Source organism: Podarcis pityusensis (assembly GCF_964106645.2).
Source record: "Podarcis pityusensis genome assembly, chromosome: W".
Lineage (NCBI taxonomy): Eukaryota > Metazoa > Chordata > Lepidosauria > Squamata > Lacertidae > Podarcis > Podarcis pityusensis.
In genome coordinates, this window is record NC_138045.1 from 13,803,289 (window position 1) to 13,828,563 (window position 25,275).

The 25,275-nt window shown below is 42.1% G+C and overlaps 1 protein-coding gene across 2 annotated transcripts in view; it reads left to right on the plus strand.

Moving 5' to 3' along the window:
* Positions 1-25,275, plus strand: part of LOC308467730 (UDP-N-acetylglucosamine--peptide N-acetylglucosaminyltransferase 110 kDa subunit-like) — a 153,280-nt gene that overhangs the window by 102,900 nt on the left and 25,105 nt on the right. For both annotated transcript variants that reach the window (XM_080989418.1, XM_080989417.1), the window contains exons 16-17: positions 20,102-20,272; positions 20,392-20,508. In XM_080989418.1, coding sequence (XP_080845544.1) covers positions 20,102-20,272; positions 20,392-20,508 — 288 coding nt within the window. The remainder of the gene's footprint in view (positions 1-20,101; positions 20,273-20,391; positions 20,509-25,275) is intronic.

Below are 25,275 nucleotides of genomic sequence, written 5' to 3' on the forward strand. Positions count from 1 at the left end.
ATTTCCGCAGTCACACAATCCATCCATACGTCCGTCCATCAGTAGCTAAAGTCACTGTTTGGATGGGGGGCTTTTATCTGTTTCTGCCATCACACAGTCAATCCATCCGTCATGCAATCCAACAATCAGTAGCTGAACTGGGCTCCACATAGTCACAAAAACAAGTTAACCAAAAAAGCCTCAAAAACAGAAACGCAAAATAGCAAAAACAAAAGCGCCAAATTTAATTCGTTCCGGAAGTCCTCCTGACTTCCAGAATGTCCGAAAACTGAGGCACGGCTTTCGATTGGTGCAGGCACCCTGGAAACAATTGCCGACAGCCGTGTCGGATGTCCGGCTTCCGAAAAACGTCCGGACACCAGAACACTTTCTTCCAGGTTTTCGGAGTTTGAGAACCCATGGTACTACTGTGTGCCCAAAATATTCCTTACTGTAGTCGTAAGATGTTAATGCTGTGATGTTAAAAAATGTCATTAAGACCGACTGCTCTGGGAAGTAAAAAAAAAAGCCTCCTGGGTCCTTAATTGTGTGATAAATCTTGCTTTATGTGGCCTTTTTGTAGTGCTTGCCTCTTTAAGAAGCTCTTAGGTTTGTTTGTTTGTTTGTTTGTTTGTTTGCAAACTTCAGACCAGGGCGGATTTGATTTAAATCAAATCGATTTAAATCACGATATAAATCACAATTTAAATTACTAGTCAGGCTTGATTTAATTAAAAACAACAACAGCAGAAAGGCATTCCTGCTGGTATAATCTTTAATATTTACAACCAGATGAAGGTTTCGGTTTTGGAATCATAAATTTTCAGAGTAGTTTTGACAGTCCTATCAAAAAAGAAATACATAGACCGATCATGATGAAATGATGGCGAGGTTTAATAAGTGAACTGTTTCTATTTGAACAACTTTTCTGCTGTACTTGATTGGAAGGAGAAAAAGAATCATCTTCTTCATAACAATTTAAACCATTTATTTAACTAAAACAATAACATGACAGCATATGTATCCATGTTGGTTAACTGATGTGGTTAAACATTTTTTTTTAAAAAAACAGGCTGAGTTTCTGCACACATGAAAAACTTAAAACAAATTCTTATTTCCCAATGGCCTTTGATGTAACTTAAACAGAAAATCTTTAGAAAGATTTTCCTCCAAAAGCGTTTTATGATTTAAATCGAAACAATCCAATTTAATTTGTTAAAAAATCCTGAAGTACAGTCCCTGGGGGTTTAAGCTCAGACTTCAAAAAGATTCTCATCATGGTGTTTGGATAACGGAGGTGTTTGGTATTTTTTTCTTCTTCTCTACTTAACATCTACAATTGGTTTTCACTGCCAAGCCTCATTAAGAACTTAATTTTTTTTTAAAAGAGGTCAGATGGATTTCTGTTTATAATTAGGCATTTAATTGTGCAGCTTTCCATAAGACTTGAAAGACTTGATAAAGATGGAAGAGGAGGCAAGATGGCTCTCGCTAATATGAAGCAGCATGAAAAAATATATTCCTACCCTTCTTTGAGGCGAGTAGGCGTTATGCGCTGACTGATTTTGCAATGATTTGAGATAACAACTTGGAACAATATACAGTGCATTATGAGCGAGAGAGAAGGCTGAGTGGTGTCTAGCAGGGTCCAGAGGGGGGAGAGTTTCAGTCTCCAAATGACTAAGATTTGTGGAATACAGTTTCATTGTAATATTGCAAACAGTTTTGCCTAACAATTTAACTTGGAAGGTACTGGTTCAATAAAGGTCAAAAGGAAGATTTGGACAATTAATGAGTTGCTGTGCCATTAAACTTCAGATAACAGATTTGGACAATTTCCCGGATTGGAATGGAGTCAGAGGAAGCTGCGCTGATAAAAAGACTGTTGGAAAAATGTATACTAACAAAGCTGTATTCGACGGATGAAAGTTTATTATGTTTGACATGATTGAGAATCATGGACTCAGGGACGAAGAATTATAAAGCGTCAAAATGGAAATGTGGAAACTATGGAAACAACGAGGAGAGGCAGGACTGAGATGTGGAGATATGTGTCAGGACTGGTCGTTGTCCTCTTCAGATCACCACACAAACGCTTCTTGTTCTTTTATAACTTTTTATTGCGTATTAACAAAACAATCTTATAAACGGTTCTTAACTATTAATCCTCAGAGTCACTTATTTCAGATACCTTCTGAGCTCTGCTTCTCCGTGACCAGCCACTCTCAAAATGGCGAAGGCGCCCTTCCCTTCGCTTTCCCGCTCTTTTTTCTAACCTCCTGGCTAGAGCTGGCTTGTATCTCCCCTCCTCCGAATCTGAGCTAGAACTTAACCCTTGCCTTTCCTGTGAACAGCCAGTCCCTCCCTCTTGTTCCTCTTGCTCTCTTCTATTAGATTCACTGCTCTCCTTCCCCCCTTGGGGAATGCTTTCTCCCGGACTTCCGGGTCAGCGCCAGCGGCGAATGGCGGAGTTTCTCTAAGTGGAGGAACCGGCTCCGTGAAAACTGGGTCGCCCACCGTGGCGAAGGTGGGGACCCGCTAGAAATCCCAGGTGGAGGAAGCCTGGGAACGTGGGGGTTCGGCAGGGCACAAGGAGCGCCCCCCCTTCTCGTGGGGAATCCCATTTAGGGGCTCCGGAGCGAAGTGGGGGTGAGTGGCGCGGTGCTGCGAACTGACTGCTACTTTCACGGAGTGAAGCCGCACAGCCATTGCTGGGGAGCGGTGACTTTTTCCTGTGGACATTCGGATTTAAAGTAATTACCTGTGAGTAAAGTGAAGAAATTGGATCTTTAAAAGCTGAATTAGGCTACGAACGGGGGAGGCGCAAAACAGGAAGTCCGCCTTCCTCTTTTTGTAAATAGTTGGAAGCAAAGAGGTTTAAACTAAAGCCTGAAAGACTGTGTTAAGTGTTTAAATTTCCAGTATAAAAATAGTGAACCCCCCCTTGGAAGCAGGGGAAAAGGGGGGGGGATTCTTGGACATTATCTGCCTGCAGAAAAAGAGGGAAAAGTTAACTTTTCACCACTCGGAACCTGGGAACGGCAGCCATTAAAATCGCTGCACTGTGGAGCTCCGCATTGACTGTGAATAGACTAGTTGACTGTCAGTGAGTGAAACATTGTTTCAACTATTTTCTCCTGGTCTAAAAGTTTCAACTATTCCTTTCTGAACTAAAGTTAAGGCTTGTTACTAATTATATTGGCGCAACTTGCTATTGTAATTTAAAAAAAAATAAAAAGAAAAAAGATACTTTGGACTAATACAAGATAAACAATAACTATTTCCCTCTAGAGGAGGACATTGAAACTGCTACAAGGAGTGGAATTTTCCATTTTTAAAGATAAAACTCTGGGACTGTACCTGACCTTGAGGGCCTTGAGTGTTATGGCAGATGGGAAAGAAAAAATAGATTCTTCTTTACAAGAAAAGACAACAAGGTCTGGGAGGTCTTTTCGAAGAGCTTCTACATCTGGCCCTCCTGCTTCCTCTGCAGCTGCGTCAATGTATACTAAACCAAAAGGAGGAATGCCTTTGGAAGAAGATTGGGCACTTGTTTTGAGTAAAATTAACAATTCCTTGGAACAAATGAATAAAAAATTGGACCAAAACTCACAAAAATTGGACCAAAATACACAAAGCATAAAAAGCTTGGAACAAAAGGTTAACTCTAATACAGAAGCTATAGAGGCATTAGTTAAGGAGTCTAACTCAACTAGACAGACTGCAGAGGAAGCTAAGGAAAAGATTGTTACTGTTGAAGCGAAGGTAGCACAACTGGAAATAGAGGTCCCAGATGTGTGGAAACAAGTACAAGACCAGAAGCTGATCCTTTCTATGTTTGGGCTCAAGGAGAAACAGACAAATTTGAGAATTCGGGGAGTACCTGAACTAGAAAAAGACTCTTTGATAGACTATCTTACAGAGGAATTTGCAGCCTATTGGAACCGGGATCTGCAAAAAGAGGAGTTTAAAATTGTGAGAGCCTTTAGACTTGGAAGAGGAGGGAAGAAGGAGAAGAACAGAATAAGAGACTGTTTGATTACACTCCGATCCAAAGAAGAGAGGGATAAAATCTTGAGTTGGCATTACGAGGAGGCCTTGGCAATACACCAATTTAGAGTGGAGATATTTAAAGATATTCCTAAATATCTTTTAGATTTGAGATTTAACTTCAGAGATCTGGTTGAACTGTTGAGAAGGAACAAAATCAACTTTCGGTGGGAATTTCCTCAAGGCTTATCCTTTAGTTTTAAAGGAAGGAAAATAAAGATAAGATCAGTAGAAGATAAAACAAAGTTCCTGTATAACCATGAAGAAGACCTACAGAAGGGAATTGGAAAAGAGCCAATAATACCGGAAAGAGGATCACCAGACAGAGGACTGGAGCAAAGAGTAAGAGAGAGAGCATCACCAAGAAAAGATACCCTGGACATTTCAGCGTTGTCCTTTGGACTGGACTCTCCTGTTAACGAGCCAACGTTACCACCAACAGAAGAGGAGCAAGCTCTGGGGGCAGTTGGGGGAGCACCAAAGTAGCCACAGGATGGCGCTGCAGGCCTTGAGTTGGAATGTTAGTGGCCTCAACAGTTCGGAAAAAAGGCGAAGAGTGTTTCATTTATTGAAAAAAGAGCAAATGGACTTGATTTGTCTACAAGAAACGCATGTGACAAGGTTACACAGGAAATTATTGAGTAATAAAAAATTAGGCCAAGAATTTATCTCATCGGATAAAGTTAAAAAAAGAGGAGTGGTTCTTTATGCAAAGGAGAGCCTATCACCTAAATTTATCTTTAAAGATGAACAAGGAAGATTTGTAGCAATTGAAATCCAAACACAAGGAGATAAATTTTTGATAATAGGTATTTATGCACCAAATGAAGGGAAATCGGAATTCTTTAAAAAGCTACATGAAATCTTGATGGACTATTTGGACTACAATATGATTCTGATGGGAGATCCACAAACATGGATAAGGCGCAAAGACAAATAATCACTAAGGATGGAAGACTACCAAAAACATTTTTTGACATGACTGAAAATATGGACTTAATTGACATTTGGAGAATGAAGAATCCTCTGGGAAGAGAGGGAACTTTCTTCTCTGAGGCTAAAATGACATGGACAAGAATTGACCAAATCTGGGTAACTAGAGGACTGGCTCCAAAGATTAGCAAAGTTGAAATATGCCCCAAGACCAGCTCTGATCATAATGCTGTGAAGATGGAAATGAAATTAATGCCAACTGGTTCCTTTAGATGGAGGATGAATGACTCTTTGTTTAGGAATGATGAATTTACTAAAAAGGCCCAAATAACTTTGAGAGATTATTTTGAGATAAACATGAACACTACAGTGGAAAAAAGAGTAATCTGGGATGCAAGTAAAGCCGTCATGAGAGGTTTTTTGATACAACAGAACGCAATTAAGAAGAGAATGCAAAATGAGAAAAAAGATAAAATTTTGGAAAAAATAAAGGAAGGAGAGAAGAAACTGAGGGCGAAACCAAAGTCTCACGAGATTTTGAAAGAAATAAAGTTATATCAAGTACAATATATGAAAATGATGAATCAGGAAATAGAATGGAAGATTAAACAGATGAGACAAAAGACATTTGAATCGGCAAATAAGTGTGGGAAATTGTTGGCTTGGCAGTTGAAAAAAAGACAAAAATTAAATACTATTACGAATTTGGAAGTGGAAGGGAAGAATATACAGAACCCAGTGGAAATTAGAAAGTGTTTTCAGAGGTATTTCAAACAACTATATACACAGGAAAAGCAGAATGAAATGGACATTGATAAATTTTGAAAATAAATGGACTACAAAAATTCCCAAGAAAATAAATTAATGCTGGATTACAAAATAACGGATCAGGAAGTAGAAGGGGCCATTCAGAATATGCAATTGGGTAAATCTCCAGGACCAGATGGACTGACTTCTAGATATTACAGAACTTTGAAAGAATGGTTAATACAACCATTAAAGGAAGTCTGTAATGAAATATTGGAAGGGAAAAGGGCACCTGAGTTGTGGAAGGAAGCATACATTACACTTATACCAAAATCAGAGTCTGAAAAGACACAACTTAAGAACTACCGTCCCATATCACTGCTTAACGTGGATTATAAAAATTTTGCAGACATTTTGGCTAAAAGATTAAAAAAGGTGTTAGCAGAAGAAATTCATAAAGACCAAGCGGGTTTTCTCCTGGGCAAACATTTGTCTGATAATACGAGGAATATAATTAACATTTTAGAAAAGTTACAAGTGAAGATTAATACTAAAGCAGTTTTGATTTTTGTGGATGCGGAGAAAGCCTTTGACAATATTTCTTGGAGTTTTATGAAGAAGAATCTATTGGGGATGGGGTTTGGTAAAGGTTTTGGAAATGGTATAGGTGCAATCTACTCTGAACAAAAGGCTAAATTAATTGTGAATAATGTAGTGACGGAAGAATTTAAGATTGAGAAAGGAACACGACAAGGTTGCCCAATCTCTCCATTGCTTTTTATATCGGTCCTGTCAGCAGCCTTCGACATGGTCGATCACGAACTCCTGGACCACCGCCTTGCCGACGTGGGGATCCAGGGCACAGTCCTTCAATGGCTGCGCTCGTTTCTCTCTGGTCGGGGACAGAGGGTGGCGCTTGGGAGGGAATTGTCATCGCGCCACTCCTTGGTGTGTGGAGTGCCTCAGGGTGCGATTCTCTCCCCGATGCTTTTTAACATCTTTATGCGCCCCCTCGCCCAGCTTGTCCGGAGTTTTGGGCTGGGTTGCCATCAGTATGCCGATGACACCCAACTCTATCTGTTGATGGATGGCCATCCTGACTCGGCCCCAGACACACTGACCAGATGTCTGGAAGCTGTGGCTGGATGGTTACGTGGGAGCCGGTTGAAGTTAAATCCTTCGAAGACAGAGGTCCTCTGGCTGGGACGGGGCGATATGGGATTGAGGGGGCAACTCCCATCTCTTGCGGGGGTGCAATTAGTGCCAGCATCGTCCGTTAAGAGTTTGGGTGTAATCTTCGATACCTCCCTTTCTATGGAGGCGCAGATTACAGCTATAACAAAGGCGGCATTTTTTCATCTCCGCCAAGCTAAGCAGTTGGCTCCTTATCTCTCTCGCCCTGACCTAGCCATTGTGATCCACGCGACGGTCACCTCCAGGCTTGACTATTGTAACTCGCTCTATGTGGGGCTGCCCTTGAGACTGACCCAGAAACTCCAGCGGGTGCAGAATGCCGCGGCGAGACTCCTTATGGGGTCTTCGCTGCGAGATCATATTCATCCAGTACTATACCAGCTGCACTGGCTCCCAGTGGAGTACAGGATCAGGTTTAAGGTGCTGGTTTTAACCTTTAAAGCCCTATACGGCCTAGGACCCTCGTACCTACGGGACCGCCTCTCCTGGTATGTCCCACAGAGAAATTTACGGTCTGCAAATAAAAACATCCTGAAGATCCCAGGCCACAGAGAGGTTAGGCTGGCCTCAACTAGAGCCAGGGCTTTCTCGGCCGCGGCTCCAATCTGGTGGAACGCTCTGTCACAAGAGACTAGGGCCCTGCGGGACCTGACATCTTTCCGCAGGGCCTGCAAGACAGAGCTGTTCCACCAGGCCTTTGGTCAGGGCGCAGCCTGACCCCCTCCTCTGGCAATCTGCACAGAATTTTGCTTAATGGTTGCCATCAATTTGATTTTAATTTGATTTTAATTAATTTTATAATGAATGTTTTTAGAATGTTGGATTATTTTGATTGTTGTTAGCTGCCCTGAGCCCAGCTTCGGCTGGGGAGGGCGGGATATAAATAAAATTTATTATTATTATTATTTACTAAATATGATTAGAAGGGACCAATTGGTAAAAGGTATCCAAGTGGGAACCAAACAGTATAAGTTGAAAGCATTTGCCGATGATTTGGTATTGACTTTACAGGAGCCAGAATCAAGCACTAAAAGAGTATTAGAATTGATTCAAGAATTTGGTCAGGTAGCAGGCTTTAAGTTGAATAAGACGAAAACTAAAGTTTTGGAGAAAAATCTAAATGAGATTGAGAGAGACAAGTTCCAGAAGGAGACAGGATTGACATTGGTTAAGAAAGTGAAATATTTAGGGGTAAATATGACTGCTAAGAATGTGAATTTATTTAAGGATAACTATGAAAAATGTTGGACGGAAGTGAAAAAGGATTTAGAAATATGGTCAAATTTGAAGCTATCATTGCTAGGTCGAATTGCTGTGATTAAAATGAATGTATTGCCAAGAATATTATTTTTGTTTCAAACATTGCAAATTTTGGACAAGATGGACTGTTTCAAGAAGTGGCAGAGAGATATCTCTAGATTTGTCTGGCAGGGCAAGAAGCCTCGTATAAAATTTAAAATATTAACAGATGTTAAAGAAAGAGGTGGATTTGCCCTGCCAGACCTTAAACTTTACTATGAATCAGCCGCATTTTGTTGGCTGAGAGAATGGATGCTTCTTGAAAATACGGATGTGTTGGATTTGGAAGGTTTCCACAATGTATTTGGTTGGCATGCATATTTGTGGTATGACAAGGTTAAAGCACATAAAGCGTTTAAAAACCATATTGTTAGAAAAGCACTGTTTAATGTTTGGGTAAGATATAAGGATTTGCTAGAAAGCAAAACCCCAAGATGGCTGTCACCAATGGAAGCAAAGGCTCAGAAAAAACTCAATATGGAGGCCAAATGGCCGAAGTATTGTGAAATTTTGGAACAAGAGGGAGACAGATTAAAATTGCAGAGTTTTGAAAAACTAAAAAATAAAGTGCGAGACTGGCTCCATTATTATCAAATAATGGACGTATATAGTGTGGATAAAAAAATAGGCTTCCAAGTGGAAAAATCAAAATTGGAAACAGAATTGTTAGACTCTAAAGTTAAGAATTTGTCAAGAATGTATAACCTGCTGTTAAAATGGAATACTCAAGATGAAACGGTAAAATCTGCTATGATTAAATGGGCACAAGATGTGGGACATAACATTATGATGGCTGACTGGGAACAGTTATGGACCACAGGTATGAAGTTTACGGCATGTAATGCCTTAAAAGAGAACTTAATGAAAATGATTTATAGGTGGTACATAACACCAGTCAAGCTTGCAAAAATCTATCATTTGCCTGATAATAAATGTTGGAAATGTAAGGAGACTGAAGGTACTTTCTTTCACCTTTGGTGGACATGCCCAAAGATTAAGGCCTCCTGGGAAACGATCTATAATGAAATGAAAAAGGTATTTAAATATACCTTTTTGAAGAAACCAGAGGCCTTTCTCCTGGGCATGGTCGGCCAATTGGTGTCAAAGAAGGATAGAATTTTTTTTATGTATGCTACGACAGCAGCAAGAATCCTCATTTCATTTAATTTAATTGCATTAGCATACAGCCATAGCAAAATAAGACAATACAAAAATGTTGGAGACAAGCAACCAAGCAAAATTCAAAGCGATATTGCTGGCGTAATGACATTTAAAATACCCTAAGACAATAATACAGAGATTTAGTTGCCAGCGCCAAAAAAACTAGTATGCGGATATAAATAAAGCATAAAATGGCCCCAAAATAGGCTCAGCACATTGAGTTAAAAAAGGTAATAAAAGAATTAAAACAGGTCCAGGACTAGGACACACTACCCTGTCAGAGTAGCCCTGAGTTTCAGAGCCTGCACTATGAAGATTGCCACCCCACGTGAAATTTGGGGATTTGCGTCCACAAGAAGTGCTTTCAAACAGTCTTCCTTAGATGAAATGGAGGACGGGATCAAGAGGAGGAGCTTAGGTCTTATTGGGTCATAAATAGGGCAGTAGAAAAAGAAATGTATGAAGTCCTCTACTTCATTCATTGTGCATGGACATAGACGCTGAGTAATAGGGGTCTTAGAGTAGATCCCCTGCAGGAAGGCCGTGGGTATAGAATGGAAACGGGCCATTGTAAACGCTCTTCTCAAATTGGGCTCCGTCAGGTCTATCAAGTAGTTGGCAAGTGATCTTACCACTTTCACTTTAGGGAGCCACATGGAGAGGTGAGCTGAGGTGGACTGTGCCCGGTCCATGGCCTCATCTCTTGTAAGAATCCAGGCCCGGATTTTATGTTGGTCCCAAGATGACAGCGTGTCGAGATCTGGGAGGGAGTAGCGTGCAGTAATAGTCTCCATGGCCTTGGACCATTTGTTGGAATGAGAACAAGTTAAAAAGGCTTGCCTGGCTAGTAGGGAACCTGGGGCATTGATTAATTTGCAATAAAAACTAATAATTCTAATGTGGGCTCTCGCAACAATGGAGGGGAGGCCCAGTTCTGTTCTTAACTGTGCAGCAACCGAGCCCTTGGGGAGACCCAGTATCTTTCGTGCAAAAGAGTTTTGTAGAATCTCCAGCCGTTGTAGTGTTTTTAAATTCCACCCCCAGATTTCAACCCCATACAGTAACATCGGGAGGACTTTGCTGATAAATGCTTTTCTGATTGGTGGAACCAACTGGCCGCCTTTTGCATAGAAGAATTTCTCCAAGGCTTTGATGGTTCTACGGGCAGCCAGGATGGTCATATTTAGGTGAGCTGACCAGCTAAGCCCATGCTGAAAAGTGATTCCCAAATACTTGAATGCTGAGCAATATTCAATAGAGTGGCCCTCAAAATTCCAGAATGACTTCCGAGTTTTCGTGCCAAAAGTAAGAATTTTGGTTTTGGCGAAATTGATTTTGAGGGAATTGGTATCACAATATGTCATGAGCCCTCTGAGCATGTTGTTTAAGCCCTGCTTGGTTAAAGACAGTATCACCATGTCGTCCGCATAGAGTAATATGGGGATCTTGAGCTGTTGTAAAGAGGGGGCAGATTGATTTAGGGCCTGCATAGTTGTAACGATGTCGTTGATATAGAAATTGAATAGAAAAGGGGCCAAGAGGCAGCCCTGTTTGACCCCTTTATTCAGAGGGAAAGAATCAGAAAGAGCTCCCAGAGGGCCGAATTTTACTCTGGCCGATATGTCATTATGAATTTCCATAAGAAGGAGGAGGAGTCTCTTATCTATGTTGGTGTAACTAAGCTTCTGCCATAGCCTATCTCTGGGAATGGAGTCAAAAGCGGAGGTCAGGTCCACAAAAGCCGCGTGTAGTTTGCAGTTGAACCTGTTTAGGTATTTATCAATCAGGGTAAATAGAACAAGACATTGGCCAGATGTGCTGTGACCTTTACGGAAGCCAGCCTGTTCCGGGTGGAATAGCTTTGTTTCTTCTGCCCACTCGATTAATTTCTCTAGCAAGAATCTAGAGTAAACCTTGTATGATATGTCTAGCAGGCTGATAGGTCGATAGTTACGCGGATCTTGTGGGTCCCCCTTTTTATGTATTGGGATGACTATGCTCTGTTTCCAATTAGGCGGGATCTTAAGAGTAGCATTAATAGTGGTAAAGAGAGATGCAAAAATAGGGGCCCACCACGTCTGGTTCAATAAGAATACCTCGGGTGGAATCATATCCTCCCCCGGGGATTTATCCCCTGATAGCATGCTAATTAGTTGTACACATCTCTCTGGGGAGACTGGCTCCCAGGTGGGCAAGGCAGATGCAGGAAGAGTGGAAACTGCGTTTACGTCGGAATCTGGGGCGGAATACAGCTGAGCAAAGTGAGAGTGCCAACTGGCTGCTGTGATGTTATTAACGATGAATGAGGGGGGTCTTAAACCTGCATTAATTAAATTCCAGAATTTCTTGTCGTCACGGGTTTTAATGGCCACTGACAATGCCGTCCAGCGTTCTTTCGCAAAGAGCAATTTCTTATGTTGGAGCAACTTCTTGTAGTAAGAACGGAATTGGGCTAACTCCCTGATTTTGCTCTGGGTGCTGTCTGATTTCATATCAAACTGAAGAAATCTAAGCCTACTTCTGCACTGTTTGCATTCTTGGTCGAACCAAGTTTGATTCTTCCAGGTTAGAATCGCACGGGAGGGTTTCGTAAGTGTTGGGAGCAAGTAGGCTAGAATTTGTTGGAAACTTGAGAAATGATTCACATTCATTGTTACCAGCTGAGCTTTCAGGGCTAGGATCTCAGGGGAATTTAGGAGGACTTTTATGTCTTGCTCCAGATAGATATCCCACTTCTTACGACCGGGGGCTAAGGTCAGTGAATCCTGGAGGTGGGGTGAGCTGGGAAGCCCCAGCTGTGTGTGGTGGAAGGAGATGGCAATAGGAAGGTGGTCACTTTCGGTTCTGTTGAACACATTGAAACAATATGCCTTATCATTAAGTGCCGAGGAGGACCAGATATAATCTATAACGCTTGCCCCTCTAGATCCTAGAAAAGTATAGCATCCCCCGGACCAGTCTTTGGGTGTACCATGCAAGCTGTGCAGCCCGCAGTTAATGGTAAACTCCAGCAGTATGATGCCAGCCCTATTAATGGTCTTGTCATGTGAATTCCACGTAGGAAACCACTCCTCTTCTATGAATAGTTGCGACTTATCGGTGAATGAGCTTATATCTGCTCCGATTCTGGCATTAAAGTCCCCCATTATGAGGATCTCTGACTTTGGGAATTCAGCCACAGATTTATCAAGGATAAATCTTAAATCCTCCCAAAACTGATTTGTATGGGAAGAGGAGTAGGTAGATGGATTGTACAAGTTAACACATATGAAGTTCCCAACCGGGCTGTTAGTGATGTGCAAAGTTTGAATACAATTACTCTCTAACCAAAAGAGAGGAGAGATATTAAGTTGAAGCTCCTGCGAAACAAATGTTACCAGGCCTCCACTAGGGCGCCCATACAAATGTGTTTTGGTCGCAGGAATCACAAAGGCGTCATAGCCCAGTAGGGAAGGGGGGGGGGTGACGATTCTAAGCACCAGGTCTCTTGTATACCCATAATCTGGAATTTCGCTAAAAACTCTATCATATCCCCGCCATCCTGTTTGGACGTCCATCCCGCCACATTCCAGGATAGCACATTGAAGCAGTTTGAGGAGGGACTATGTGCTAGTCAGTTACTCTGGTTGCTGGTGGAAGAAGCATTGCCAAGGGTCTGAGACAGCGCCAGGCGTGATACAGCCGAAGGTATCGAAGGGGTGGTAATTTGATTGATGTGGCCAGCAGGGTCTTCAATAAAGCCTGAGCTGTCTCTTTGCGCAGTGGCTTCCTTAACGTTTATATATTGGCTTGAAGAGGTTGCGGATACATGAGGTTCTACCAAACGAGGTTGACTGGCAAAGGACGAGGATATACAGTCATCTGCCTGGACCGCACTGGATGAGGACTCCAGGTCAGGCATAGAAGAATAGGACATTGACAGATTACCAGGATGAGGGGTGTTTGGCGTATTGCTCTTTAAGGCGGAGGACGAGGTGGTTGATTGCAGATCTATTAGTAGAGGTGAAGGGGGTCTGCGTTGCGACGGTGTATGAGGAGCTTCCGCCAGGCAGACTGCCATATCATCCGTTATTGGAGTCCCAGTGATTGGCAGGGGTTTCTGGGGTGTTAGCCCCTTCATGACTGCGTTCCTTTGATTTAATAGGATGCTATGACCAGGTTTTGAGGAGATTTTCTCTTGAAGTACATGTGTAAGTTGCTGCTTGAGTGTATCAAGCCTGTTTATAACTTCCTGCTGTTCTACTAATGGCAACTCGCCATAGGATGAAATAAGGTCCCTCTCCTCTGAGGCAGCCAGATGACTGGGCCCGCTTTGGTCATGCTTCTCTGTTGCTGGGGTAGATAAACCAGGAAGCTTGGGCTGAGAGGGAGGGTGAGGTTCCTGGGTGGACAGCTTGAGTTTCAAGACTATGTCGCGCCTGTCTGGCGAGCGGATACCTTTTTGTACGATGCTACGGAAAAGAGGTTTAATCCTGGTGTCATTAAAGACTCTCGTTGGGAAGATGCCCCAGGTGGCCAAAAACGCTTTACGCCTAACCAGTATGGAGGGAATTTTTGGTGACTGGAAGGAGAGCAGTACTTTTTGGAACCGATGGTGGTAGTATAAAAGTTTCACTGTACTGAGATCTATTAGCGGAGGCCAAATCTGAAGGAGTTGCCTTAGATGATCTTTGACCTCTCTCGGATTATTCCACCTTGGGGACCTGGGGTCACTGCTGCGTATAGTTAGACATATTTTGTTTGGTTGTAAGATCAGAGATTGAAAGTCCAGTTGAGTTTTTAAGAGGTGAACACCAGTACCACTTTCATGTCTAACAGGGGAGGTACACCACTGTCCCTTTAAATCCCTCGGAGGCAGAGTGAGGTTGTGCTGCAGCTCCAGCAAATGGGCCTCAAGCTTTTGGTGGAGATTATTCACCTGCATGGAGATCCCATTTATGCTCTTAAAGATGCAGCGCAGGGTCCTGGTTATTAATTGGAAATGATCGAATCCCAAACCATCGCCCAGGGCCAACTCGGACTCCCCCTTCGAGGTGACTCTCACTTCTTTGTCATTATCATTAGCATTATTCGTTGCCTTCGAGTTCACCCCCTCCACTTCTATATCGGGTGCGAGGTCAATTAAAGGATTAAAACGATTGTGAGTTTCAACCGTGTAGCTGTCTTCCTCGTTATTTCTGCTACAGTTAAGAAAGAAAGAATCAATCTTAGACTGTTTGGGCCTCGGGGGAGGCATTGCCTCATCCAGGTCCCTTGGCCGCTTGCCATGGCCCATAGTGGAGATTAGGAGAAATATCCGCAATAATTGGAATTATCTTAATGCACCTTAGAGAGTATTGCAGGAGGCAGGGGAGTGGTGAGCGAAGAAAAAATAAGGTAAAGTTCGTTGCTTACTTACAATTCTCAGTCAATTGTCCGAGTGTCCCCCAGAAGAGAAAATCATTTAGCAATAAGAAACCTTAAACAGGGGAGTTTCTCTTCGTGCCGGCGGTGCAGGTCTGAAGGATCGTTGTTCTATGAAGCACACAAGTTTGGCACCACCCAGATCAATCCAAAGCAATCCTCCTTCGTCAAACTTAATTAAAATCTGGCATCACACCAGTGGAGAGTCCAGCAATTACTTGTCTAGCAAAAGGCAAAACTAAAGTAAATAGCTTACTCCAGCGGTTGTAAAATCCAAGTCAGGAGAAGAGGTCGGAGAGAACTGGAAGGAGGAAACTTACACGGTGGCCATCTTGGATCCATCTTTAGTTTTGAAAAACTAAAAAATAAAGTGCGAGACTGGCTCCATTATTATCAAATAATGGACGTATATAGTGTGGATAAAAAAATAGGCTTCCAAGTGGAAAAATCAAAATTGGAAACAGAATTGTTAGACTCTAAAGTTAAGAATTTGTCAAGAATGTATAACCTGCTGTTAAAATGGAATACTCAAGATGAAACGGTAAAATCTGCTATGATTAAATGGGCACAAGATGTGGGACATAACATTATGATGGCTGACTGGGAACAGTTATGGACCACAGGTATGAAGTTTACGGCATGTAATGCCTTAAAAGAGAACTTAATGAAAATGATTTATAGGTGGTACATAACACCAGTCAAGCTTGCAAAAATCTATCATTTGCCTGATAATAAATGTTGGAAATGTAAGGAGACTGAAGGTACTTTCTTTCACCTTTGGTGGACATGCCCAAAGATTAAGGCCTCCTGGGAAACGATCTATAATGAAATGAAAAAGGTATTTAAATATACCTTTTTGAAGAAACCAGAGGCCTTTCTCCTGGGCATGGTCGGCCAATTGGTGTCAAAGAAGGATAGAATTTTTTTTATGTATGCTACGACAGCAGCAAGAATCCTCATTGCAAAGTACTGGAAGACACAAGATCTACCTACCTGGGAAGAATGGCAGATGAAGCTGATGGACTACATGGAGATGGCGGAAATGACGGGCAGAATCCGAGACCACGGAGAAGAGTCGGTGGAAGAAGATTGGAAAAAATTTAAAGTATATTTACAGAAATATTGTAAAATTAATGAATGTTAGAAGGATGCTGGAAAGAAGTTATATGACTTTAGCAGAAACGTTATAAAGAATTAAGTATGAATAGATTGACAATGGGTAAAGGTGCAAAACTTAAGGTTAAATTGTGTTAAGATAAATTATGGAACTAAATTTGAGAAAGAGGGAAAGGACTTGCTGGAATAATTAATTGAACTAGAATACAAAAAAGGAGGTGTGAGGAAGTCGAGGAAATAAGCAAATGAAAGATAAGGACATGAAAATACGGGGTCTTTTTTGTTTTTTTGTTTTTTTCCTTCTATTTTTTTAAAGGTTTGTGTTTTTTAAATGTTTCTGGTTTTTCTTTTTTAATGTTTTGATGTATTGTTGTTGTCTTGTTTTATTGTATTTTCTTTTGGTTTTGAGGTTTTGTAACTGTTCACTGCTTGCATTTCTTTTTTTTTGTAATTCTTAAACTCTAATAAATATCTTATAAAAAAAAAAGGGGGGGGGAATGCTTTCTCCCTCTGAGAAACTGGAAACTTCTAACTCTTCCCTGACATCATGCTTCAGAGATCCAGATCGTGGGGAGCTCCGAAAAATTTATAATTATAATTTGGACTATAATTTGGTCTTTTGTATTGTAGTTTTTTGTTTTAATTGGAGTATTATGATTGGATATATTAACTGGATGTTTTTATTGGAAAATCAATAAAAATGATTTAATTTTTATTTTTTTTTAATTCTTAATTATGTGATCGACTATCTTGCTTTCTTTCTTTTTTTTAAAGCGTTTATTAATTTTCCAATAAAAACATCCAATTAACATATCAAATCAGATCCAATAAAAATAAAAAACTAAAATAAAAAAGGTCCAATTGTCTTCCAAATTGTAATAATTTTGTTTTGACTTCCCACGGTTTGAATTTAGAAGTGCATTCAACATCATAGTCCTGCCTCTCATCATCCTCAATGTTATTCATAATTCCATATCCGATTTTTCCCTTCCACATTTTGACTCTGGTTCTACGATCCTCATTCATGTCAGAAAACCGATACTTTTTTTTTTCTACGTAGTGCAGATTGGTCCGTATATTATACTCCTTCAGCTGTTTTTTCATCACACCACTTCATTTAATTGCATCCAATTTCAAAGTTCTGTCCAGCTCTTTGAGAGTTGTTATTTTGGCAGCTCCCAGATCGTTAATCTTTCCCGTCCAGGTGTTATCAAAGAAACAGAGAGAAATTTCCTTCTGTACCCTCCTTGTTGATTTATCTTAAACAGACTGTTTGCAATGTAGCCATATATCAGACAGTTAGCAATTGGCCTTTGGAATCTTCCCAGTCCCCCCTCTGGGCCCTAGAGGGGGGCTGCCAGACATCCATTTAGCCCTCTCTCTTGCTCGTAATAAAAAAAAATCTTTTTGCAAACAGTTGTATATGTAATATTGTTTCCAGTCTTTATAACCAACCATCCGTTAGCTCCTGTTTCTCTTAATCAGGGAAGTATTTCAGATATTCAATAACGACGTGGTGGGAGACGCCATTTTGTCTTTTGTCCTTTGTTTTCGTCTTTAACAGACATTTTCGGTCTTAGAGGAGAAGTGGCTGCGAGTAGATCCCAATTATATATGAAAGTCCATCTGAACTCACTTTTTGAAGAGCTATTTAAGTTCTAAATGAGACTTGGCATGCATTACGGATTGTTGATGTTAAGGATAAAAGAATGGTTTTTTTTACATACCAAGCCCCTCCACATTCCAAACGTCATGATGAGGATCTCTTTGAAGTTCGATCTTTTGCACCAGAGACTGTACATACAGTGGTGCCACGCAAGACGAAATTAATCCGTTCTGCGAGTTTCTTCGTCTTGCGGATTTTTTCGTCTTGCGAAGCACGGATGCACCCTGGTACTGTATTATAATGGGATAGTGGGCAAAGCACAAAGCGGGTCGCTCCCCAGCAGGAGGAGTTTCCCCAGCCTGGAGGATCTGTTGCCGGGAAGAGGCAAAGACACCCCCTCCCACCTCCCCACAAAAACAGCCCCCCTTCCTCTGTCGCCAAGCCTTGCCGCGTCTTCGCTCCGCCAAACCGCGTCCCACATCAAAGCCCCAGCCCGCTCCTCTCCCTCTCTCTCCACGAGGTGCCAAAGGAAGTTCAAGCCCAGGAACCGAGGGCAGAAGCACGAAGCACCTGGCGCGGACTCTCCCTTGCTCCCCCCGTTACCTTGCGCCACGCCGCCGGGCTCCCCACAGTCTCGGCAGCTGCTCCTGGCTTCTTCCCACCCCCGCAAAGGCGCCTTCGCGGCGGCCCAAGCGCAGTGGATGCCTCCTCCTCCTTTGTCCCGCCTCCTCCTGCCTTCGCGCAGTTAGGGCAAAATGGAGCAGCCACTTGGGGAGGGGGAGAGAGAGAGAGAGGCAGAGGCGGCGCAGAGACCCAGCCAGATCCGCTGGATCCCAGCCCACCTGCCTCCTCTGTGCCCTCTCCAGAAGAGGATCCCTCTGGAAAAGGTAGGTCGCTCCCTCGCTCGCTCCCTGCCAGCCCAGTTCCCGCTTCAAAAGGAAACAAACTCGCAAGACGTTTCGTCTTGCGAAGCAAGCCCATAGGGAAATTCGTCTTACGAAGCACCTAAAAAAACCGCAAAACCCTTTCGTCTTGCGAGTTTTTCGTCTTCCGAGGCATTCGTCTTGCGGGGCACCACTGTACTGCAGGTTTTTTCCAGCTTCTTCAATTCAGAGCGTGTCTGTTTGTTTTCCAAATCTTTATATTTTCCCAAACAGATGTGTACGGCTATGGGGTGGCGTCGCAGGAGTGTCAGCCGTCCCTAGCTCCGTGACCCAGTGCCCCTGCCGTCTGCCACATCGGCAATCTGGGGCAGACCGCGGGTCATTGAGACAGTCCTCCCCTGCACTGGGGAGGCTGCCAGGGCTAATTACCCCCATATCAGCCCTGAATTATCGGAACGGCTGAAGTCCGATTGTGTGGGATCAGCCATTTTCCACCGCCGGAAACAGGAAGTGACTATCTTGCTTTCTGTGGCCTTTTTTGTAGCTCTTGCCGGAAGACACGGTCCTCTTTAAGAAGCTCTTAGGTTTGTTTGTTTTTTGCAAACTCTGGATATCTTGCCAGAGGTATTTTAGGTAAGGATATTTCAAAAAAATTGAGTGAAATTTTTCTATATGCCACTGTTGCAGCCAGTACATTGGTAGCAATGAATTGGAAAGAGGAACCAGTCTCGATGCTATCAGATTGGAAATTCAAATTACAGGAATACATGGAAATGGCGCAAATAACCAAGAGATTGAGAGGCAATACAAAACAATAATTTAGTCAAAAATGGGAAATGTGTAAGATTTACTTATAGAAATATAATAGTGGTATAATATCGATGGCAGCGTTCAAATGACCCTTGTTTAAAGGTATAGCGGAGAAATAAGGTAAAGGGTACAAACTGTTGTAAGAACGTATTGGAAAATACAGAAAGAATAAGGTAACAATGAAGTACATTAATAATAATAATTATATATATATATAGATATATATGTAGATAGATATCTAGATAGATATATAGATATATATCCCGCCCAACTGGCTGGGTTTCAACACTAGAAAGGAACTTTGCATCGGGTAATGATAGGAAGTCTGCTTAACATTAGGAAAAGGATCGGAAAAAGGAGACTGCACAAATTTAACCCAAGCTTAATTTTTGCCAATTCATAGAAGGAAGATTTGTACATGGATACTTACTTTTTTTGTTGAATTAGGAGTGTGTATATTATTTATTCAGGTAGGTAGCCGTGTTGGTCTGATGCAGTCGAAATATATAATTTTTTTTTTTAATGTCCAGTAGCACCTTAGAGACCAACTAAGTTTTTTCTTTATATTATTTACATTATTATATTAATATTATATTATATTTATATTGTTTATATTATTATTCAGTGTATCCAAAAAAGTGTGCATGCAAACGAAAGCTTGTACCGAGAACAAACTGAGTTGGTCTCTAAGGTGCTACTGGACCATATGTATGTGTGTGTGTGTGTGTGTGTGTGTGTGTGTGTTCATTCATGAATTTCAATAAAGTTAAAAAATAAAAAGCTTTGGATATCTTGTTTCGCTGCCTTACTGTATTTTAATATTTTGTTGGGAGCCGCCCAGAGTGGCTGGGGAAACCCAGCCAGATGGGCTGGGTATAAATAAATTATTATTATTAACCCTCATTTGTTTGCCTTCCAGGCGATGTGGCTGGGCTACCCGGGAACCAGCGGGGCTTTATTCATGGATTATATTATCACTGACCAAGAAACGTCCCCGGTGGAAGTGGCGGAGCAGTATTCCGAAAAACTGGCTTACATGCCCAATACCTTCTTCATTGGCGATCACGCGAATATGTTCCCACACCTGAAGGTATTTGAGAAGAGGGCAAGCGGGAACAGTCTGCTTTTTACTGCCGTCTTTTTTCTTGGAAAAAGGCCCAAATCCAAATTGTCGCGTTTTTTCAGGCACGTTGTACATATTTCTTTCAGAAAAAAGCTGTCATCGACTTCAAATCGAATGGGCATATCTATGACAACCGAATTGTTTTGAACGGCATCGACCTGAAAGCATTCCTCAACAGCCTGCCTGATGTGAAAATAGTGAAGGTCAGGAAAATTTGGGCGTGTATAGGTGGTTTTGGAGTCTAGCTCCTAATAATAATAATGATAATAATAATAATAATAAACTTATTTGTATCCCGCCCTCCCTGGCCGAAACCTGGCTCAGGGCAGCTAGTAACAAATATATCACATCAGTATAAATTCAAACAATTATTATTATATTTTTACTGCGAAGTAAATACATCAAAACAAAACCATACATAAAGAATAATATCCAATAAAAGAGAAAGAAGGAAAAAGGAAATGAGAAAAAGGAAAAAATGCAAAGAAAAGTAGACAGTCAAAGAATAAAGAAAAGTAATGTATTTCAATACAACAAACACTATTTTACAAAATAATAATAATAAAAATAGACTGCATATCCCTTTTGCCCTTAAGGTCTTCAACGCCAAAATTACAGCTCAGTTGCTCTATGGTATTCCAGTCTGGCTGCCAGGGTTTACCCAGTTGGTTGAACAACTACAGGCAGCTTTTCTCTTCAAGATTTTCACTGTCCCACGCTGTGTACCCTATGCAGCCTTGTGTCTAGAGGGAGGTCAACACAAGGTAGAGACTGTCACCTGGGCGAGATTTCTTCTATGCTGGTTAAACATCTGCCTTACATCAGATAAAAATCCTCTCCTCAGCGAAGTTTTGTTAGACCCCTTTCTTTCCCCAGGGCTACAACAATTTAACAAGAAGGTATAGCAACTTGGGCTGTCAGTGGAACTTTTGCGATTGATGTCCCTACCATCTGCCAAGGCTATAATAAAAACTAGATTGTGGGATATTGAACGCCAAGAACTAACAGTAGCAGCAGAAAAAATGTGTTCCCCTCTTTATTTTCAACTTTCTTGGGCACATGAAATTAACCATAATTACCTTGAATTAATTACCTTGCTTAACCCCCAAGAAAGAAGGGCATTTTCACTGGCCAGGTTTAATTCAAATCCATCCAACCTCCTTTGGAGAAGGTTCTCAGGCAGGGTGGAAGGAGAAAGAACTTGCCCATGTGAAGCCCACCTGGTGGAAACCCTTACACATATGGTTCTTAATTGTAAACTATATGCTGATCTCCGTCAGCAATTTCTAGATCAACTCTGTATCCCCAAATGGAAACCAGAGTTGGAGGTCATACATTTTCTATTACTGGTGAATGATTAGGAGCTCACCAAGTTAGTGGCTAAATATCTCTGTTTGGTTTTTTGTCGTCGAAATACACTGCATCTCCCTGGAGACCTAGAGATGTGATGATAGACTGCTCTACCTCCTTTCTTTTAGCAAATGTTTTGTGCCACTGGGGAAGTGGTAATTCTGTATTGATTTGTTTTGGATGTTTGTATGTGATGCCAATAAAAGGTTTGATGATGATGAAATACTTTTTCCCCTCACTGTATATATGGAAAATGTTTGCAGTGTATGGAAAAAAACAGAAAAGAAAAAACTTAAAGAAAAAAGAGAAAGCACATTATCCACAAGAGAAGAGCTTTCCCACAGGCATCGGACCAGCACATGAGTAGTAGTAGTAGTAGTAGTAGTAATAATAAAAATCATTTATACCGTGCCCATCTGGCTGGGTTTCCCCAGCCACTCTGGGCGGCTTCCAGCAAAAGATTAAAATACAATAAAGAGCAGCTTTTTCAATCTATTTTTTCCCCATGGCTTTTAAAATCATGGCCCAATGCAAGATGGTTCTTTTAAAATCACAGTGGTCCCTTGGTTCTCAAACTGAATCTGTTCCGGAAGTCCGCTCCGAAACCAAGGCATTCCACAACCGAGGCGCGCTTTCCCATGGAAAGTCACGCAAAACGGATTAATCCGTTCCAGACTTTGAAAAGCAACCCCGAAAACAACAATTTAACATGAATTTTACTATTGTATTGTGTTTTTAATATTCAATTGGGAGCCACCCAGAGTGGCTGGGGAAACCCAGCCAGATGGGCGGGGTATAAATAATAAATTATTATTATTATTCTCTAACAAGACCATTGATTCATAAAATGAAAGCAATACTCCATGTGCTGTACTCTAAAATAAATAAGATAGTATTGTAGGTGATGAAAATTTAATAATTTGTTTTCTGACCTGCTCTGATGATAGTCATTGTTTGGAGGGGGGCTTTGATCCATTTCCGCAGTCACAGTCCATCCATCCATAGCTAAAGTCATTGCTTGGGGGGGGGGGGCTTTGATCCACTTGCCTATGCTTGGTCAAGGGTGTGCAAGTTGCAATCCAGCAACATCCAAATGATGTTGTTGATCAGGCATCCCCAACCTTCGGCTCTCTAGATGTTTTCGACTACAATTCCCATCATCCCTGACCACTAGTCCTGTTAGCTAGGGATCATGGGAGTTGTAGGCCAAAACATCGGGATGGCCAAAGGTTGGGGATGCCTGTTGTTGATGATGATGATCATTGTAATGATGCAGCTTCCTCCCCCCCCCCCCCAAGCTATACATATACAGTGGTCCCTTGGCTCTGAAACTTGATCCGTTCCGGACATCCCTTCCAAAACCAAAGCGTTCCAAAACCGAGGTGTGCTTTCCCATGGAAAGTCACGCAAAACAGATTAATCCGTTCCAAACTTTTAAAAGCAAACCCCTAAAATAGCAATTAAACATGAATTTTACTCTTGAATGAGACCTTGGATCCATCAAATGAAAGCAATCAGCAACGTACGGCAGTCACACAATTGGTAGCCGAACCTGGTTCCACCCAGTCGCAAAAACAAAAGCGCCGCCCAAACAAAAATGCAAAAGACGGCAAAAACAGACCTCAGTAGAACACTCAAATCTAAAGCATCGCGCTCAAATCGGAGCATGTTCCGCTTCCGGAAAAAATTTCCAAACCGCAATACTTCCTTCCAAGTTTGCAGCGCTTGGCTTCCAAGTTGTTTGAGTCCCAAGGTGTTTGGGAACCGAGGTGCCACTGTGGTACAAATGGGCCAGCACCCAGTTGCTTCCCCCCCCCTTTAATTATTATTTTTTAAAAAATAATTGTTACTGATTTTCTTTCTTGCCCGTTTCCCAACTCCTGTATGCAGCAAATGTCTGGCATAATGGGGACCTGCCAAAGCTAGATGGCTTTCAGGCAAAATTTATACGATCTCTGCTGCAGGTACCTAACTGCGTCCCCAACTCCGTACTTCTGTTGGAAGCTGGTGAATGCCCAATTTCAGCTAGAGCGTGGTGGGCTGCCCTAAAACATTGGCTCAGGATTTCAGTATTTAATCTAGGGAAGGGTCTGTACCAACATTTGACGAATGAGGAATTTGTCAGCAAATGGCAGAAAACCATGGCTAAAAAAGCCACCTCTATTGGTCTGTCCCCCCCCCCCCAACTGTATTACCTGGGTTATGAAGGCGCCCAAAAGGTTTTAAAGCAAAGATTATAGGACAATGCACACAGTGACTTGCGATCTCGATCACACGCAGTCTGTAGTCCGCTGGCAGCAGGAGTTCAATATGGGTATGTCTTTGAGTTAACATCTTACATCAAAAACTTGACAGTACCTAACTATCGAAGGCTTTTCACCAAAGCCAGACTAAATGTCTTCCCCTCTGCAGTGCTGGATGGTAGGTTGAGAGGAGTTCCCTACCAGGACAGACTTTGCTCGTGTGCTCAAGACATCGATTCCATAAATCATATTTTGTTGCATTGTGCGAAGTATGAGCAGGCCAGGGCTGAACTGATACTACCCTTGCTGGTGCCTTTCCCGGGAAAATCAGAGGCTCACTATGTCAGGTTCCTACTGGAAGACCGGAGAAAAGCTAGAACGTTGGCAGTGGCAAAGTTTTTATCGGTGGTTGCAAGAACAAATGAGCCCTATATTCTAAACAAAATGCTTGATTAACCTGGAGGTAGGCTGTATGAACTGTGTATTGATTTGTAATGTTTTGTTGGGTCTCTGGACTGTAATAAAGATTGATGATGATTTTCTTTCCTCCTAACAAATATTCAGCATCCTCACTTAGCATTCGTTTCCCCATTTCCCTCCTCCCTGTCAACGTCCCCCAACTTCCATTTCTGGTTTGTTACACCAAATCAGGCATCCCCAACCTTCGGCCCTCCAGATGTTTGGACTACAATTCCCATCATCCCTGACCACTGGTCCTCCTAGCTAGGGATCATGGGAGTTGTAGGACAAAACATCAGGAGGTCTGCAGGTTGGGGATGCCTGCACCAAATGTTACATTCTGCTGTTTATACATAATGTTCTTTTATCCCGTTATACTGTATTTTTCGCCCTAGTTTTTAGAGGAGGAAAACAAGAAAAAAATATTCTGAATCAAATGTTGTACTAAACTATTTAATCAACATAGGGGCGATGGGAGTTGTAGTTCAACAACATCTGGGGACCCACAGGTTGAGAAAGGCTGAATTACGGTATGTGAGGTGGGGCTTACCTGCCCCCCCCCCCCAATATTTTATTCAAGTTGGAAGAGGGAAGGAAGGAAGAGAGAGGGAGAGCTCACATTTGTGCGTGCCTGTGGCAGGCAGCTGCCTCCGAGGTGACGCCGGAACTGGAGCAAAAAGAGGAGGAGGAGACGCCGGGACAGGAGCCGTGTCAGCTGGGAGGAGGGGCGGAAGGGGCTGCCATCTGTCCCTCCTTCTGGCTCCTGTCCGCTTTGCTGCTTTAAAGCTAGCCACGGAGGAGGGAAGGAAGGGGAGCCATGGCTCCCATCCGTCCCTCCTCCACGGCATTCGCTTCATAGGACGCACAGACATTTCCCCTTACTTTTTATGAGGGGAAAAGTGCGTCTTATGGAGTGAA